The sequence below is a fragment of the Sus scrofa genome, chromosome 4, assembly GCF_000003025.6.
Source record: "Sus scrofa isolate TJ Tabasco breed Duroc chromosome 4, Sscrofa11.1, whole genome shotgun sequence".
Classification (NCBI taxonomy): Eukaryota; Metazoa; Chordata; class Mammalia; order Artiodactyla; family Suidae; genus Sus; species Sus scrofa.
The window spans coordinates 90,661,755-90,679,374 of NC_010446.5; the positions used below are offsets into that span (position 1 = coordinate 90,661,755).

A 17,620-nucleotide genomic window follows, 5' to 3' on the forward strand; every position below is an offset into this window, starting at 1 on the left:
TCACCTCTCTTCTTTATCAGCTTCTAGACCTTTTCTTATGGTGATTCCTTGGTTGTGGGGAAGCTTCAGGGTCTCAAATTACATGGGGCTGGAAGTGGGGGACTCAAATGTCTACTGTCTGTTAGAGGCTGGGCCCGAGGCTGGGCCCCAGGCTGGAGGCAATCCTTTGATGCTTATGGGTTAGTAGTTGTATTAGTCTGCTAGGGCTGCATAGCAAGATACCACAGAATGGGTATCAACAGAAATTTATTTTCTCACACTTTTGGAGGCTGGAAGTCCAAGACCAAGGTGTTAGCAGGTTTGGTTTCTCCTGAGGCTCCTCTCCATGCCGTGCAGAGTGCTTCCTTCTCTGTGTCCTTTCATGGCATTTTCTCCGAGTGTAAGCATCCCTGGTGTCTCTTCCTCTTCCTCTGTTTGTTTTTTTGTTTTTGGCCACCCTCACAGCATGCTCAAGTTCCCAGGCCAGAGACTGAACTTGCGCCACAGCAACAACCTGAGCTACAAGCAGTGATGATGATCCCTGATCTGCTGAACCATCAGGGAACCCCTCTCTCTCTTCTTGTAATGACATCAGTCATACTGGGTTAGGCCACCTCAATGACCTCATTTAACCTTTTTTTTTTTTTTTTTTTTTTTGATTTTCAGGGCTGCACCCATGGCATATGGAGGTTCCCAGGCTTGGGGTCTAATCAGAGCTATAGCCACTGGCCTACACCACAGCTATAGCAATGTGAGATCCAAGCCACATCTGTGACCTACACCACAGTTCATGGCAACTTGACCCACTGAGTGAGGTCAGGGATTGAACCTGCCACCCCATGGTTCCTAGTAGGATTCGTTTCCGCTGCACCATGATGGGAACTCTTCATTTAACCTTAACCTTAACCTTATCTCTTTCAAGGCCCTATCTCCAAACACGGTCATATTCTGAGCTGCTGAGGATTAGGACTTCATCATAAGAGTTTAAAGGGGACAAATTCAGTCCATAACAATACTTCATGACAGTGGGTGGAGAGTGAGCACCCTGGGTAATCAATCTGGGATCCTGGAGAACTTCCAGCATCCTTGAGGGGATGTCCTTCTAGGCCCATGTTGCCCAGAGCAGAGCCAGGACCTGCAACGAGGGGAGAAAGAAGGTGAGGAGGGGCTGTGGGAGGTTGTGTCAATGTTTCCTGTGCTCCCAGTGTTGCTCCTTGGGGACTGTTAGGGCCACATCAGACCCTCTTAGGAGCAGTCAGGGCCCCTGAGCAGAGTGTGACCTCAGCTGCTCCCCACCCACAACTTGCCCATGGAAAGAATACACAGGAGCCAGCCAGCCAGCAGCCAGCTGGGCTGCATGCTCAGTGGCTGGGCCAAGACTTTTGTTCTAGAACACGCCCACCAAAAAGAGTTCTAAGTTCTCCTTCTCTTTGCTGACCCACTCTCTCCCCTGGGACCAGACCAGATAGCCTGTCCTCCCAGTGTTGTTTCTTGGGGGCTGGTCCTGGAGTATCATGCAAGGTATGAGGTAGGGGGTCCATGGTGGTTTCCAGGCACCAGCCATGTCCCAGAGCATCACGTGGCTGGGCAGGGGGTTCCTCACCATCCAGGCTTCGTTTCTTTCCTCCCTCAAGGCCCACCCTACACAAGAGGATTCTCTGTCTCTGGAGCCACTTCGTCAGCACAGGCATCTTTCTTCTTCCCTGGCAAGGAGATCGGAAGGGAGGTTACCCCTCCAGTGTTTGCACCAAGACTCTGAATCCCAACTGTCCTGGTCCCAGATCACCTCAGGCAAAGGATATCTCTCCTGGTTTTCTAAGATCCTGGAAAAGGAGATGCTTCAAGGATGAAAAGTTCTTCCTCATGTCTAGCCTTCCTCTGCAACTATGTCAGTCATGTAGCTGCAGAAGGTACAGAAACTTAGAGCTTGGCTAGATCCACTTAGATGACTAGGCAGAAGCCACGTGACAGAGCCAGTGCCAGCTTCCAGATGCCCTGGGTAGCGCCTTCCCACTAACTCAGGTAGTTGAGTTGGCTCTGATCTGTTCAGTGGCCAAAGCTGCTCCTTTCTGAGCCTTGAAAACATTAGGTAAAGTGAAAGAAGTCAGTCACCCCTGACTGACTCCATTTTTGCTAAATGTCCAGAAAAGACAGTCTAAATGCATGACTCCATTTTTGCTAAATGTCCAGAAAAGACAGTCTAAAGACAGAAAGATTAGTGGTTGCCTGGGGCTGGAGGAGAAAGGCAGATTGGGGGAAGGATGGCTAAGGAGCTTGGGGGATTCGTTTTGGGGTAATGAGAATTCTAAAATTGAGTGTGGCGGTGGGTGCACAACTCTGTGACTATAACAAAAGCCATTGGGTTTTATGCTTTAAATGCATGAATTGTAGCGCATGTGAATTATATCTCAATAAAGCTTTAAAATAAAAAGCTTCACTTTCTCTGTCTTCCACCTTCTTACCTGGAATCCTGGGGACAATCAGGGCCAGATCAGACCCTCTCAGGAGCAGACAGGGCCTCGGAGTGGAGTGTCACCTCAGCCCCCACCTCCACCCCCTTGTCCGAGGATAGAATACATGGGAGCCAGCCAGCCACCCAGGCCGCATGCTCAGTGGCTGGGCCAAGACTCTTGTTCTAGGACACGCCCACTGTGAAGAGGTCTAAGGTCTCCTTCTGCTTGCAGACCCACTCTCTCCACCCTGCGACCAGACTAGACAGCCCAGGATGGACATGTCCAGAAAGCCCAGGTCACCCTAGAGGGTGACTCAGGCTCTGTCTTTCAAGGGCTGAGAACCCCGTGGGAGTGTCGAGGGCAGTCAGCGCTGTGACTGTGACCAGGGTGAGCCCTGGAGAAAGGCAGGTCATGAAGTCGGCCTGGGCCTGGGGAGAAGGTCAGGAAAGCTTCTTGGAGCAGGCACACTTGGAAGATAGTGGAGATGACAGTCAAATAAAGAAGGCAATTGGGTGGGAAATCACGGAAAGTGTGTTCCAGACAGAGGGAGGAGAAGGTACAAATGCCTGCAGGGGGACGTGAGAGAGTAAGTAGCTCATTTGAAACCTGCAAAAGGAACTTAGAGTAGTTCTGTCTTATTGGAGACCAGAAGGTTAGGTGGAGAGGACCAGATGATGTGGGAGAGGTAAGCCCAGAGCACATGATGCCTAACTGAGAGGAGGTCCAAACTCTGCCATCCTCCCCGGCAGACCCACCTCTGCCACCCACCCCCAGCCCCTGGGGGGCACCTACCTGAGCAGGGGCCCCAGCACCAGGCAGAGAGACCAGCCAGGATCAGGAGCAGCAAGACGGGCACCACCACCAGCAGTGCATCTTTGTAGGAGGCCTTCCCTGGGGCTGGACATGGGGGAAGCGGGGGCAGGGTCACAGGTGGCCTGGATGCTTCACAATCCCTCAACCGCCGACCCCGTGCCCTTGGCATACCTGCCTCCCGATGGCAGCTCTCCCAGGGGGTGACGGTGGCCAAGTCCCAGCTGACAGGGTTTGAGACGATGCAGGAATAGGCCACGCCTTTGTCTCCTGGTCCCAGTGAGACGCTCAGCAGCTGTCTATCCATGAAAAGTTCACCTGGCTCGACACCAAGGTCAAGAGTCCCCTCCCGTCGCCAGCTATAGGTTATGTCGCTGATGTTGGGGGCCCAACAGGACAGGAACACTTGACAGGTCTTGAGGGGCTGAGCATCCCCTGATATGGCAATGAACACTTGCACCACGGGCCTGGGCACTGCATCTGGGCAGGAACAGCAGAGCCAGGGTGGGTTAGCAGGATGCTGTGCCAGGCCCACAGCTCCAGCTACGGGATCCATGCAGGGCTGGATGCCACCTCCGACTAGACCCCTCTTGCTTCAATACCTTGTTTAGCTTCCCATGACCCACAGGACAGAAGCTGAATTCCTCAGTCTGGTATTCAAAACCTTTCATGAGGGAGTTCCCATCATGGCTCAGTGGTAACAAACCCAACTAGTAACCATGAGGATACAGCTTTGAGCCCTGGCCTCGCTAAGTGGGTGAAGGATCCGGCGTTGCCATGAGCTATGGTGTAGGTCACAGCTGTTGCTCCTATTCAACTACCTAGCCTGGGAACTTCCATAAGGCGTGGGTGTAGCCCTAAAAAGAACCCCTACCTCAAAAAAAAAGAACACTTCATAAAATGATTGATCTCAACCTCTCCAGCTGTACCTGCCACTGATCCTCCCCACCTATCCTAGTCAATTTCCCACTCTCTCAAGCACATCACACTCGTCTATCATGTATCCTTCATGCCTTTTTTTTTTTTTTTTTTTTTGTCTTTTTGCCATTTCTTGGGCCGCTCCCATGGCTTATGGAGGTTCCCAGGCTAGGGGTTGAATTGGAGCTGTAGCCAACGGCCTACAGCTGCCGGCCTACACCAGAGCCACAGCAACGCGGGATCCGAGCCGCGCCTGCAAACTACACACCACAGCTTGTGGCAACACCGGATCGTTAACCCACTGAGCAATGCCAGGGATCGAACCCACAACCTCATGATCCCTAGTTGGATTCGTGAACCATGACGGGAACTTCTCTTCATGCTTTCATATGGCTCAGGTGTACACAGATGCCTGTCTCTCCTCATCCTCCCAGAAAACTCCTACCCAGGCTGCCAGGTCCATCTTGGCCACCTTGCTTACTGCTGTGATTATAAAGCCTTCCCTGATATGCTGGGTATAACCCTGAGCTCTCTAAGAATTCTGTGTATCCCTATCAGAGCATTTCTGTGATGATACATCAGTCAGAGAGACAGTAAGCATTTACTAAGCCAGGCACAAAAACAAACACATTCCTGGACTTTCGGAGGTTATAGGTGAGTGAGGAAGACAGGTTCTGACAGCTGAGTGTGAATAACTAAGAAAATAATGACAAGGATGTACAATTCTGTGAAGGAGCAAACAAGAGGGTAGGGGCTCTTTCTGCCTTGTTGTCTCCATCACCTCTGCCTTTTAGATGCTCAGCTGCCCAAACCATTGGACAAATCGGCGTCCTGGCATCCCAGGCTATCGCTTGCCTTGCCTGTATGGATTGATGAGTGCATCATGAGTCTCTGTGGCGATGGGGGCCAGCGGGAGAGCATTTCGGTGACAACAGGAGGGCTGGGTCTCAGACCACATTCCAAAGTCAAGCCGAGTAAAACCTCATTAATGCCAGCTCAATCTGGTGGGATTTGTGATAGGAAAAAAGGAAAGATTTGCTGGGCGCACTAATAGTATAAACAAAGATTACAGGGGGGGATATTTACACTACTTAAGAGGACAAACCGCTTCCAAACACGATCAGGCACAGTAGAAACACCCATTGACATTTCGAGTAACTGATCTGCTAATTCAAATCATTCTGATCTATTGTCAAAGCAGAGCTCCTAAGGATGGCTGCTTGGCAGCTTTGTGCAATTAGTTCTAATCATGCTATGTATTTGGAAGCAATAAAACAGCAATTTCCTTGAAATCTGTAATTCAGATGCTGAGAACAAGGCATTTCAGAGCTTAGCGGTGTGGGTGCTACATGCGCAATCACATCCAACGCTGTCTTTTCACATGTGTGGCAGCTGAGACTCAGAACGAGAGAGAGGCTCCCCTGCTTCCTGTAAGGTTGTCAAGGCTTTAGACTGTGCCAGGGCCTTTGGAATAAGGGGAGTAAGAGGTAAGAGGGGGTGCTGCGTTCTAGCCAGTCTGCTGCCTGCTAGGCTGTACGACCTGGGTCAGGGCTGTATGCCTCCAAAGGGGTGGCCACTTGATTGCCTGTTGGCAGCCTAAGTGGCTCAGCCAGGTGACGAGCCAGTGCTCGCTCTCTAGGTGTAGGTCTGTCTCCTTCCCAGGTTGGTACTGCCTTCCTCTCCCTCACTCTTTCCCCCCGCCAGCTCTCACCCCTACTCTCCATTCTTAAATATGGACCTTTTCCTCCCCCTTATTCTCTCCAAGGTTCTGAGGCTTCACCGAAATACTGGTTTGGGATTACGACACATCTTCCCCAAGCCATTAGGTAGATGAATGGGAACTCAAAGGCCATTTTATCTTGACCAGCAGAATTATGGTGGCAGTAGTCGAGGTGAGGGTGGTGGAGCAGTTGTGGTAGATGGAGGTGGTGATGGCAGGGGTGGTGGAGGTAGAGGTAGGGATGGTGGTACCATTGAGATAGGGGTGGTGGAGTGGTTGTGTTGGAGGTGGAGGTAGTGATGGTGGTATGGGTGATGGGGGTAGGGGTGGAGTGGTTGTGGAGGGAGGTGGTGGTTCGAGATGGTGGTTGGGGGTGGTAGTGGTGGTGATGGTTTTTGGTGGGGAGGTGGTGATGGTGGTAGAGGTGATGGTGGAGGTGGTGGAATGGTTATGGGGGGAGGTGGTGATGGGGATAGTAGCTGGGGGTGGTAGCGGTGGTGATGGTTTTTGGTGGGGAGGTGGTGGTGGTGGAGGTGGTGATGGTGGTACAGGTAATGGTGGGGGTGGGGGTGAAGTTACTGGAAAGAAAGACCCATTCAGCCCTGGTGAATTCAGCCATCCCAGCTGAGGTGCTGTCAGCAGCTGCATGAATGACCCTAACAAATCTACACAGAGCAGAGGGTTCACTCAGCTGGGCCCTTCCAACTCAGATTTGTGAGAAATAAAAATAGTTGTTTTCAGCCACTAGGTTTTGGGACAGTTTATTTTGCAACAACGAATGACTTAGAGAACCCGTGAATGATATAAAGTTAACATTTTGCAATACATCTAAAAGAGCTCTTTAAAGAAATATGAAATAAAAACTCTATAATTACATTTAATTTTTAATTTAAAACATTATGTCGTAGTTTCACTGCAATGTTCATTTTTCTTTTTAGCGGTGTATAAAATAGTGGCATGTCTTATAATCTGACACCTTAGAACTGATGACATGGAGGCCTGCCTCTAACCTAGATGCTTTCTCAAATGCCACTGATTTTACCTTTATTGATATTTACATGGTAAATATCACGATGCCTGTTTTAGGTCAGTGTCAGGGACCTAAACCATTGTGTCCCAGGCCCCTGAGATAAGAAACTGAGCTAGAATTCAGACCAAGGCTGTGGCTGGCAAAGCCTGGCTGCCCCAGCCAGAAGCGCACCTGGGAGAAGCTGAGGAATTTCCTTACCTGTGGCCATGTGTATGTGTGTGTGTGTGTGTGTGTGTGTGTGTGTGTGTTGGGAGGGAGGTGACTGTTCCCTGAAACAGTCATGAAGTCAGAGGCCAGCAGTTTCTAGAACTTAGTTCTCCCCAGTTCCCAGGACGATTTTCTAGGGCTTTGTGGGAGGAGGTGGGGCGGAGAGCCAGCGTCCAGCACACTCACCATACACCTTGAGCTGCAGAGTCTGTGTCCAGGCCCGACCTTCCTTGTCCACCAATAGCACGGAGAAGTTGCCGCTGTCTCCAGACTCCAGCGGCCGGAGCTCCAGGCTGAGGTTGCTGTGCAGTTGGGTTCTGCCCAGGAAGCGGGAGTGGTAAAGAGTCTCCAGGGAGTCCCGGAAAAACGTGGCCAGGAGCTCCTCTGAAGGCCAGAGACATCTCCAGATGGCCTCACGGACTTGGAAGCCAGGAGGGCGTTCTGCCACCAGCAGGGCTGAGCCCCCCACCTGGCCCTGCACTTGGACACTGGTGACAACGACGGGAAATAGTGCTGAAAGGACAGAGCCCCGTCACTCTGCCTGCCCCAAACCTCATCTCTCTCCTGCACACAGACAAATGAGGTCCCCCTCCACCCAGGCACCATGCCAGAGACTGAGAATAAAGCAGTGAGGACGAGATTCCCATCCCTGGGGTCACAGAGCTCAGACTCTTAAGCAAGCAATTAAAATATATTGGAGTTTCCGTTGTGGTTCAGTGGGTTAAGAACACCATCCATGAGGATGCTAGCTGATCCATCACCTCACTTAGTGGGTGAAGATTTGGTGTTGCTGCCAGCTGCGTAGGCTGCTTCAGATCCCATGTTGCTGTGGCTGTGGCGTAGGCTGGCAGCTGCAGCTCTGATTCAACCCCTAGCCCTGAGAACTTCCACATGCTTCAGGGGCAGCCCTAAACAAAAAGAAAAAAAAAAAAATCAACTGCCACGATGTGGAAAAAAATGGGTGCCCTGGGAGAACACAGGTAGGGTGATAGGGTGAACTTGCCCGGTCTTCAGGGGCTCAGAGAAGAAAGGGTTAAGTTGAGACCTGAAAGAGGAATGGGAGTCAGCCAGGCAAAGCAGAGTGCAGCCTGGATGGGGATGGGGAAGTGTTAGAGGCAGAGGAAGCCGCGTACACATACACAAAGGCCCGGAGGGTGAGAGAGCGCCGTGCACAAGGAACCGAAAGTAGTTATCTGCTAGGGGAGAAAGAAATTGCGTTGCAAGAGTCTGTGGGAGCCAGATCCTGCATGGCCCTGAAAGTAACTTTGGAGTTCAGGCTTTATCCTTAGAGCGATGGGGGGCCTTGGATAGGCTCTAAGTAGGAGAGCAACATGATTAGATCCAGGGTTAGAAAGACCACTCCAGCAGAGGTGTGGAGGACTCGTCGGAGGCGGAGCCAGATGGAGGCTGTTCCTATTAATCCACAGGAGTGCGAGGGAAGCTCATACTGAGGAAAGGAGAGGCTGAGATGGGCTGAAGTGGGAGGAACTGAGAAAGATGAAGGTGCCTAGTCAGTGGGATCTGGTAGCAGATGAGATCTGGGGAGCGAGGGAGCGGGGGGGTGGGGGGAGGCTGCCTCCCAGGTCCTTGGGACCCTCTGGGTGTCCTTCTCTGGGAAACACAACAGGAGGAGAAACAGAATGGGGGCGGGATGGCAAGAGGCTAAGTTTTAATGGGAACATGTTGCGTTCGGCATGTGTGGGTGACCCCTCTGCTTGAAGCGCCCCCGGCTCCTTTGCTGGCTAATTTCTGCTCATCCTCTCAGGGAAGCGTCATTGCCTCCCCTGCCCTCCCCCATCCGTCACTGAGGGTTACAAACTCTTTCTCTGTGTTCCCACGGTGACCTGGTGGTATAGGTGATGGTGGGGGTGGGGGAGGTGGAGGTGGGGGTGGTGCAGGTGGAGGTGGGGGTGGGGGTGATGGGGGTGGAGGTGGTGAAGGTGGTACAGGTGAAGGCTCTAATCCCCCTGTTGTTACTGCTCATTAATGAGCCCCATTAGACCACAGACAGGTTCCTCTTTTCATCTTTGTACTCCTGTGCCCCACTGCTGTTTAGGAGCAGGATGGAGAAGAAGCTCAGTGGATTTGCTCAAGGCATGATGAAACTGGCCACCCCGGCACAGTGGTGGGCACTGGGATGCAGAGCAGAATAAGAGCAGGGGAGGACCGCACCCCAGTGCTGCGAGTGTGGGTGAAGAGATGTGTTCTGGGTGCTTACTCAGCTAGCCTCTGGTGACTCCAGCCCTCCCACCCATCTAACGGACTCCCAGCCCCAATCATCTCAGTCCTGACTGGGGATGGCTTCAGGGCTAATGCACAGTAGAGACGTCATATAGAAAGAGCATAGCACTGGATGCCAATCAAGATTCCTGGGCTCTCCTGCCCTGGCTCTGCTGCAGAGGAGCTGCGTGGACCTTCAGCCTATCACCTACTTTTCTAGGTCCCATCTGTACAACGAGGGAGTGCACCCAATCAGTGCTACTCATCTTGTTTACCAATAAGAAAACTCATTTTTGCTCCCCACGTTCAAGGATTTAAAAGATCTGTGAGCCAAATGGATTTCCTTTTTTCTTTTTTTCTTTTTGCAGGATTTCCATCTCGCATTTAGACATGTAGAAGTCTGCAGGGCTTTTGGTACCAGGAACTCAGGTGGGCACACTGGACAAAGTCATCTCAGAGTCCCTACGAGTCTCTGATGCAAACAAAAGTGTCTGCACCTTTGCTAAGCCCCATGCCTCCTATCCCCTAGCCTAGGGGTGCTGGCCCTTGTCACACTGACCACTTGTTAACGGAGGGAGGGAAGTCAGGCACCATACAGGATGAGGGGGTGGTCGCCCCGTGTTGAAGACCCCTGACGTGTCTCTTCTGACATCACTCAGTTACTGGCCACCCCAAGTCCACAGGCATGATATTAACTTGCTCTTGTCTCTCATTCCTCCTCAATATCCACTTCCACTCCCACAGACCTGCAGGGAGAGGCTGCAGCTTTCCCACAGGCTGTTGGAAAGACATCCTCAGATTGTAAGAGCCCTGCCCTCCCCAGATTGTCCTTACAAGTTGCATATGTTAACATCGCCAGCCCCTGACCATTCTCACAACCATCTCTTTCAAAACAAATGGTATCACCAGCCTCAGTTTTATGGGCCACAAAACAGCTCGTGTCTCATGGACATGGGGGTCCTTGGGCTGCCATCCTTCTACCCAGGACCCTGCACCTCTCTGCCTCTTGTGAGCTTTCAAGGTTACCGAAGAACCTGCTTCAGTCTTCCCAGCCCTCCTCAGCTCCTGTGTGCACACTTGGGATGGGGAGAGGGGGTCCTGCTCAGAAGTCTGACGAGGGACCTTCAGCTCTCTGAGACCAGACCCTCCGCCTGCCCCGCTTACCTTCGCAGAGAAGTAGACTCCACAGGGACCACACGGCCATACTCCAGAGAGGCAGGTGAGCTCCCTCAACAACCAAAATCCAACACATCCCAAGTTGAGTGGATACACGGAAGGAGCTGTGGTCCTTTTGGAAAGTCCCGTGTTCAGAAGAAGGAATCTTGACTCAGAACAAGATGCCCCAAAAGTGAAAACATCCAGAGGAAAGTGGAAGTTGGCCTCGAGACTAGCTGGACTCTATCAGGAGCTGATTCTTGTAAGTCAGCCTCTTTTGAGTGCATATGGTTGGCCAATGCAAGCGACCGGCGCCCACACACAAGCCCACATCTTCCTCTCTGACTCCCGGTAGGGCCTCTCTGCATCCCGCTCTGCCCTGCTGCCTCCTGGCATTCCCGTTGCAGCCACAGAGACCCCTCTAAACTGCAATTCCCATCATTACTTCTCCTCTGCTTCAGATTCTTCCGTGGCCTCACACCACTCTCAGGATAAAGACTAAACTCTTGGCGTAGCATCCAAGATTCTTCCAAGTCCAGCTCCAGCTGCTTCTCCAGCCCCGTGTCCCATGGCCACTCTGCTCTCCAGCCATGCCAAGCCAGATCTACCTCTTCTTAGAACTACCTATTCCATACTTTCATGTGTTGGACTTGGCATGGCTATGTGGGCTAGGTGGCCAGCCGGACTCCCGCCCAAGGCTACTGCACCACAAAGCAGCAAGAGGAACCTCCCCTCCTTCCCTCCACCCCCACCCCAGCTCTTCTGTTATCACTCTTAGCATGTTGTTTTGTAACAGTTTTCTCATGTCTACTGACTGCTTGCTGCCAAGGTCATGTATTCACTTCTGCATCCCCGTCCGTGCTGGGCACCTCATGGATGTTTTGAATGTTTGATAAACGCAAGCATGAATTCTAGATGTGGTTACATATTTTGCTTCCTGGAAGCTCCGCAACTCTTCTCCAAGAGAGTCTTATGATTGTCCTGTTAGAGACAGGGAAGTTTGAAAACCAGAGTGAGGCTAACCCCTCTCAGAGGTCACAGAGAAGTAGAGCCTTAGAAATGTGGTCCATTTTTGCCAGTCACCCCCCTCCACCCCGTTTCTCCTCTCACTTCCAGGTACTTGGTTTCTTGAGTCAGGGAAGGCATCGCAAGAAGATGAGGAAAATCTCTGAGCTTCCTGCCTGTGGCTCGTGGTATCTAGTCCTGCATAGCTTCTGACCTGTCAGTCACTCTGGATGCTCCGGTCCAGACCCAGTCAGGGAGGTGGCAGATGCTGTGGTGGGTGATCAGGAGGATTCCAGGATGGGGTCCGGCCCTCCAGACCCTCACCATGAAATTGTAGAAACAAGATACGCCCTGGGAAGGGAAGCCCCACTGCAGACAGACACGGCTCTGTGCAAAAGGGCAGCCCAGGCAGCTTACAGTGGGAAGCGGTCTCTGGTGGATGTGGGCATGGGATGCCTCCTTAAAAGGTGGAATTTGAGCTGCATCTTGAAGATGGACATGAGATTGGGATAGGCTGAGAAAAGCAGGAGGGTCAGAGGTTGGGAAAGGGCTCTGAGCATGAGAGGAAAGCAGAATGTGTGAGGCTTGGCAGTGGGAAAGTCTCAAGCGGGCTCCTAGGACAGTGAAGAACCAGAGAGGTGAAACTTTAGGGCTGCTGTGGGTAAGATGGAAAGGGAGGTTGGGCTCAGGTTATGGAGGCCTTGAGTACTGGGTGAAGTTTAGGCTTTTCAAACTCTGGAGACCAGCGACTCTCACCCAGGCTGAGTGCTCAGGCATTCTGGTTCAGAGGGGCTGGGCTGGGGCCAGTGTTTTATTATTTTTTTCTCTTTAGGGCTGCACCTGCAGCATATGGCAATTCCCAGGCTAGGGGGTGAATCGGAGCTGTAGCTGCCGGCCTACGCCAGAGCAACAGCAACGGTGGGATCCGAGCCATGTCTGTGACCTACACCACAGCTCACAGCAACGTGACTCCCAAACCACTGAATGAGGCCAAAGATCGAACCCGCATCCTCATGGATTCCAGTTAGGTTTGTTTCTGCTGCACCATGAAGGGAACTCCCTGGGGCCAGTAGTTTCAACAAGCACTGTCCTCCAGGCGATTCCAGGCTGCAGGATGGAGGGAGCGCTCTGAGAAGCTCTGCTTATCCATTTTGAGCTGGGGCTACTTTGCTAGGGGAGGACAGCATGCAGGGCTGACTGGGAGAGAAAGAAGATGCAGGGAAGCCTGGGTAGCAGCTGTTGTGATGGTTCCCGCTGAAGCAGAGAGGAACTCTCTAGAGAGAAAGGGGGCAGAACCAGCGTCGTGATGGAACTTGGATGCCACCCACTTATGGTGCAGGGAGTTCAAAGGAGGGGAATCACCTAGGACTCTGCTGCCAATCCTGTCATCCATGTGTCAGGTATTTATTGAGCATCTACCTACGTGCCAGGTGCTGGGGACACAGAGATGAAAGGCACAGTCCCTGCCCCCAAGGACTCTGCAGTTTAGAAGACAGACACGTAACCCGATAATTACAATCAGTGTGGCCAGAGCAACGCCAGCTGTGTGCATGGAAGGCTATGGGAGCCAGAGGACAGATGGGTTGGAGCCAGCTGGGTGGGTGGGGGGCCAGGAGCGCTTTGTGGAGGGGGTGGTATTTGAGGAGAGCCTTAGGGCACAAACAGATGAAGGAGAGAGTAGGACTGAAGAACTCAGTCTCTAGAGTCAGGCTTCCTAGGGTTGGATCTTGGCTGTGGAACCTTGAGCAAAGTGGCTTCTCTTTGTTCTGTGTCTTTATCCACGAAATAGGCATTAATAACAGAATCGACCTCAGAGTGGTGCTGTAGGGTGAAACCACTTAAAATAGGGTCTTATCAACTATAATAAAAACATTTTAAAAAAAGAATAGGGTGGAGTTCCCCTTGTGGCTCAGTGATTAATGAACCTGACTAGGATCCACAAGGATGTGGGCTCAATCTTTGGCCTTGCTTGGTGGGTTAAGGATCTGGCACTGCCGTGAGCTGCTGTGTAGGTCGCAGATACAGCTCGGATCCAGCGTTGCTGTGGCTGTGGTGTAAGCTGGCAGCTATAGCTCTGGTTTGACCCTTGGATGCGGCCCTGAAAAGCAAAATAAATAAATAAATAAATAAAAATGATAGGGTCTGGTGCACAGTCGTGTAAAATAAAGAATGTTGCCCACCATCCAGTTCTACAAGAATCAAATCGCTGGCTACAGCAGTTGCTGACCTACAATACACTCTGAAAGGAATTCAGGGTGAAGATCAGGATGAGAGGCACTCTGTGTTCTGGGAAAACAAGCAGAACTGGCCCTCAGATAGTTTCAGAGAAAATTTTATGAACCCAGTTTCTTGCATCCTCCCACACTTCGAAAAGCACTAAAATCATTAGAAGATAGCTGTGCTTCGTGACAAGCAGTGACCTTCTGCCGAGATGGCTGCTTGATGCAGGCACCCTTTCTCCATATCTACATATAGGCTGACCTCCCCTTAATGTCTTTGGAACAGTTTCTCATTTTCTGAGAGGCTGTCTCCCAGGCTCTAGTCCTCTGTAAGTCTCCAGATAAAATGAAAACTCTCAGCTTTTCACAATGTGCTCTTTTTTGTTTGTTTGGTTTGTTTGTTTGGTTTTTTTTTTTTTTTTTTTTGCTTTTGCTTTTTTAGGACATGGCATATGGACATTCCCAGGTTAGGGTCCAATCGGAGCTGCACCTGCTGACCTACACCACAACCACAGCAATACAGGATCCAAGCTGTATCTGCAACCTACACTACAGCTCACGGCAATACAGATCCCTGATCCACTGAATGAGACCAGGGATTGAACCCGCATCCTCATAGTCAGATTCGTTTCTGGTGTGCCACAATGGGAACTCCACACATTGCACATTTTAATTTCAATTGGCAGTCAGCACTCAATTTTTTTTTTTTTTTTGGCCAATTTTACTAAGAGGCCAGAGAGAATGAAGAAAGGAGAGCTGGGTAAATGCAGGTAAAGGAGTGTGGAGGTGTGAGCAGCCCTCCTCCAACTCTTTTCTCCAAGCCTGGAAGCTCCCAAGGGCGGGGATCAGGCCCTCTTCATTTCTACAGTTGAGCAAAGTGGCTTCTCTGTGTTCAGTGTCTTGTGCCCTCCAAGCATGTATTGAAGTGAATTGAATGATTCTGAAATGTCAAGGCCAGGACTGAGATGGCCATGGGATGCAGGAGTCTGGCTGGGCATATGGATTCCTTTGGACAAGAGACAGTGGGCAGTCACACTTCTTCTCAGCACAAAGGATGGTCCACAGTGCTCCATCCAAGCAGGAACTAAGCTGCAATCTTCTCTGCATCATCCCTGGGCCCCTTTCCTTTGAGGGGAATTTCTGGGAAGCTGAGGAAGGAGGAGGAGGAGGCTGGGCGAAGACCTGAAGATACCCTACCCACCCCGCTAAAGAGAAAAGCTGCGCGCAGCCCTGTGACAACTGGAGGAAAAGGGACTGATGAAGGCATGGGAAGGGTTAAGTCTGCGGCTGTATGTTCTTCCCTCAGTGCTAATCACTGGTTCAGACCACATTAATTACCCAGCCACAGGGGGAGTGCACGGAGTAAATTAGCTGCCAAGTTCAAAGGGGCCACTCCCCTCATTCCTTAATTAAGAGAGCAGCTGGCAGCCAGGGCTGTGCTCAGCCTCCCCGGGGCTTTTCTGGGAAGCCGGAGCCAGTGGAGTCTGGCCCAGGCAGGCGCAGTAGCTGCATCTGCCAAGCGGAGTGGCCTGTGCCTGCCATCAGCCCACCTTCGCTGTGCCTGGGCCATGGGGTGGGTGGGTGGGTGGGTGGGGGAGGACAGGTGTTGACGGGGTAGGGGTGAGGTGGCGAACCAGCCTCTGAGCTCTACCATTAGCCCTGAGAAGAGCATGGTGCAGGGATTCAGGACTGAGTGGAATTTGGTGGGGTGTGAAAGGTACCCCATCATGTGGCCTGTGCCTGCCCACTCACACTTGTCCTTGCTCCTTGCAATGGCCTGAGGGCAGAAGGGGGCCTTGCTTCTCTGGGAAGAAGTGGGGAAGGAAAAAAATGGCGGGATGTTTGAGAAGGGAGCTGGTGGGGAAGGAGGAGGAGGAGGAAGAGCAGCAGAGATGAAGGAGGGGCCTTCAGCAGGCTTTGGGATGCCAGGGAGAGGGGAAGAGGGTGGGGTGCTGCTGGGGGAGGGGCTTGGCGAGAGGGTATCTAGGTGCCGCTTCCAGGGGCTGGTGCAAGATGGGGCTGAGGGCGCAGCCACCTGAGCTCCATCTTTGTGTCCACCTTCCCTATATGGGTCCCCTAGCGTGGACCAGCTGCTGGCACCATCTGCCAGCCAACACCATGCCAGCCCCAGAGGCTGCCCTGGGCAGGGGAGCCCAGCCAGCTTAGGCGGCAGTGCTGTGACGTGGAGGAAGGCTGGGTTCAAGGCAGTGCCTGCGTGTGGGAAATGGATGTACTTTACCCCACCAGGGAGGGCACCCCTGTGTGTGCACGGCCCTGGGGCTGACTGCCTTCTTCCATATTTGTCCCTAGGATGCTCTCTCTCTCTCTTTTCTATTTTTGGCATTTTTAGGGCTGTACCAGTGGCATATGAAAAGTTCCCAGGCTAGGGGTTGAGTCAGAACTGCAGCTGCTGGCCTACGCCACAGCCACAGCAATAGCAACACCAGATCCAAGCCTTGTCTGCAAACTACAACACAGCTCATGGCAACACCAGATCCTTAACCCACTGAGTGAGGCCAGGGATCGAACCTGTGTCCTCATGGGTACTAATTGGGTTTGTTACCGCTGAGGCACGATGGGAACTCTTTTGCCTTGCCCTCCTCCCAGCCCTGCTGGGAGTAGGTAGAGAGAATAGAACCTTCAATGACCAGGGGAATATGCTCCAGTCGGAAGGAGAGACACTGAGGAGGGAGGAGAAAGCGGAGCCCATGCAACAGCCCATGGGGGACTGGGTGGGAGGGGGACAAGGCTTTTGAGGCAAAGACACACCTTGCTGGAGGGTTGAAGGAAGGCTGCACAGAAAAACAAAGCCACTGCTATGCAGTGTTGAGGTAGAGGGGAGGCTGGAAGCTTGTTTCTTCATTCACTCGCCTTCCCAGCATTTGCTGGATTCCCATCGTGTGTGCACTGAAGTTTATAGAGCGCCCAGCACGTGTGAGCCCTGCCAGGTCAGGAATGCAGGCTGATGCTGGCAGTGACCACACTACTGTCCATGAAAGGAACAGTCACTGTTGATCTGTATCTCACCTGGGAGAGAATTCCAGAAACAAAGACAAGGTTGGCTGTTCCCTTACAGAGAGCTGTGCGTGCTGAAGAAGCAGTCTTGGTGACAGCTGGCTCCAGGTTTGCCTGAGGCAGCTTCTTGTAGCTTTGGCTGCATAGACAGAGATATGAAACACAAAAGCTTGGGTCTTTCCCGTGCTGTGTCGTCAGAGTAGATGAAAGATAAAGGATACAGAGATGTTTGGTGGAAGCTCATTTAAATAAAAAGGTAGGGGGGTTCCTGTTGTGGCTTAGCAGTAACGAACCTGACTAGTATCCATGAGGACGTGGGTTCGATTCCACGGCTGGTCTTGCTCAGTGGGTTAAGGATCTGGTGTTGCCATGAGTAGTTCACAGATGCGGCTTGGATCTGGTGTTACTGTGCTGTGGTGTAGGCTGACAGCTGTAGCTCCGATTCGGCCCCTAGCCTGGGAACTTCCATATGCTGTGGGTGCGGCCCTAAAAAAAAAAAAATAATAAGTTAGGAGATCTACTTCTGAGCCAAATTTAGAATGACAAACCTGGAATTGAAAGAAATTCCAATATATGCAACCTGTCTGGTTCAGGAAAGGGCTAGGCTCCATTTTGCTGTTTGTAGCCACATATAAGACAAGGATGAGGTGTCTAAGGATCTCTTACAACTAAGTCGTCCAGTGAACCCATCAGGTCACCATGCAGGCTGGTGCACAAGTCCCTGACTACCTGAGAGTGCTACCAGAGGGCAGCCTCGAGGCTCTCAGCTGTCCTCTTTCTCCCTTAAGGGACAGCCCCCAGCTGCCACTCCATCCTTATCCCAGTTTAGAAGTTCTTTCTTCTCTTCCTACCGTGTGAGTGATGTATCCCCATGGAGCCCAGGTATCTA

General features: G+C 51.9%; 1 protein-coding gene across 3 annotated transcripts; it reads right to left on the reverse strand.

The window, feature by feature from the left end:
- On the reverse strand, positions 230–11,290 carry SLAMF8 (SLAM family member 8). Of its 3 annotated transcripts, none has more exons than XM_003125670.3 (6): positions 10,502–11,290; positions 7,304–7,501; positions 3,417–3,722; positions 3,225–3,329; positions 1,583–1,682; positions 230–1,114 (listed from the first exon to the last, which is right to left on the reverse strand). In XM_003125670.3, the coding sequence occupies exons 1-5, from the start codon at positions 10,587–10,589 to the stop codon at positions 1,621–1,623; spliced, it is 759 nt and encodes a 252-aa protein (XP_003125718.1). In that variant the 5' UTR covers positions 10,590–11,290; the 3' UTR covers positions 230–1,114; positions 1,583–1,620. The 3 variants fall into 3 exon arrangements, with proteins under 3 accessions (XP_003125718.1, XP_003125716.1, XP_020945248.1); XM_003125668.5 differs by having other exon boundaries at positions 7,304–7,630; positions 10,502–11,285; XM_021089589.1 differs by lacking the exon at positions 7,304–7,501 and having other exon boundaries at positions 10,502–11,286.

Bases quoted from the DNA above. Each gene is read 5' to 3' on its own strand.
- SLAMF8 (XM_003125668.5), bottom strand. From the start codon at position 10,589: ATGTGTTGGATTTTGGTTGTTGAGGGAGCTCACCTGCCTCTCTGGAGT. The intron at 3,723-7,303 runs GTGAGTGTGCTG...GTTCCTGCCCAG, and splicing joins TCTGCAGCTCAAGGTGTATG to ATGCAGTGCCCAGGCCCGTG. The intron at 1,683-3,224 runs GTAGGTGCCCCC...TCTCCTTGCCAG, and splicing joins GTGCTGGGGCCCCTGCTCAG to GGAAGAAGAAAGATGCCTGT.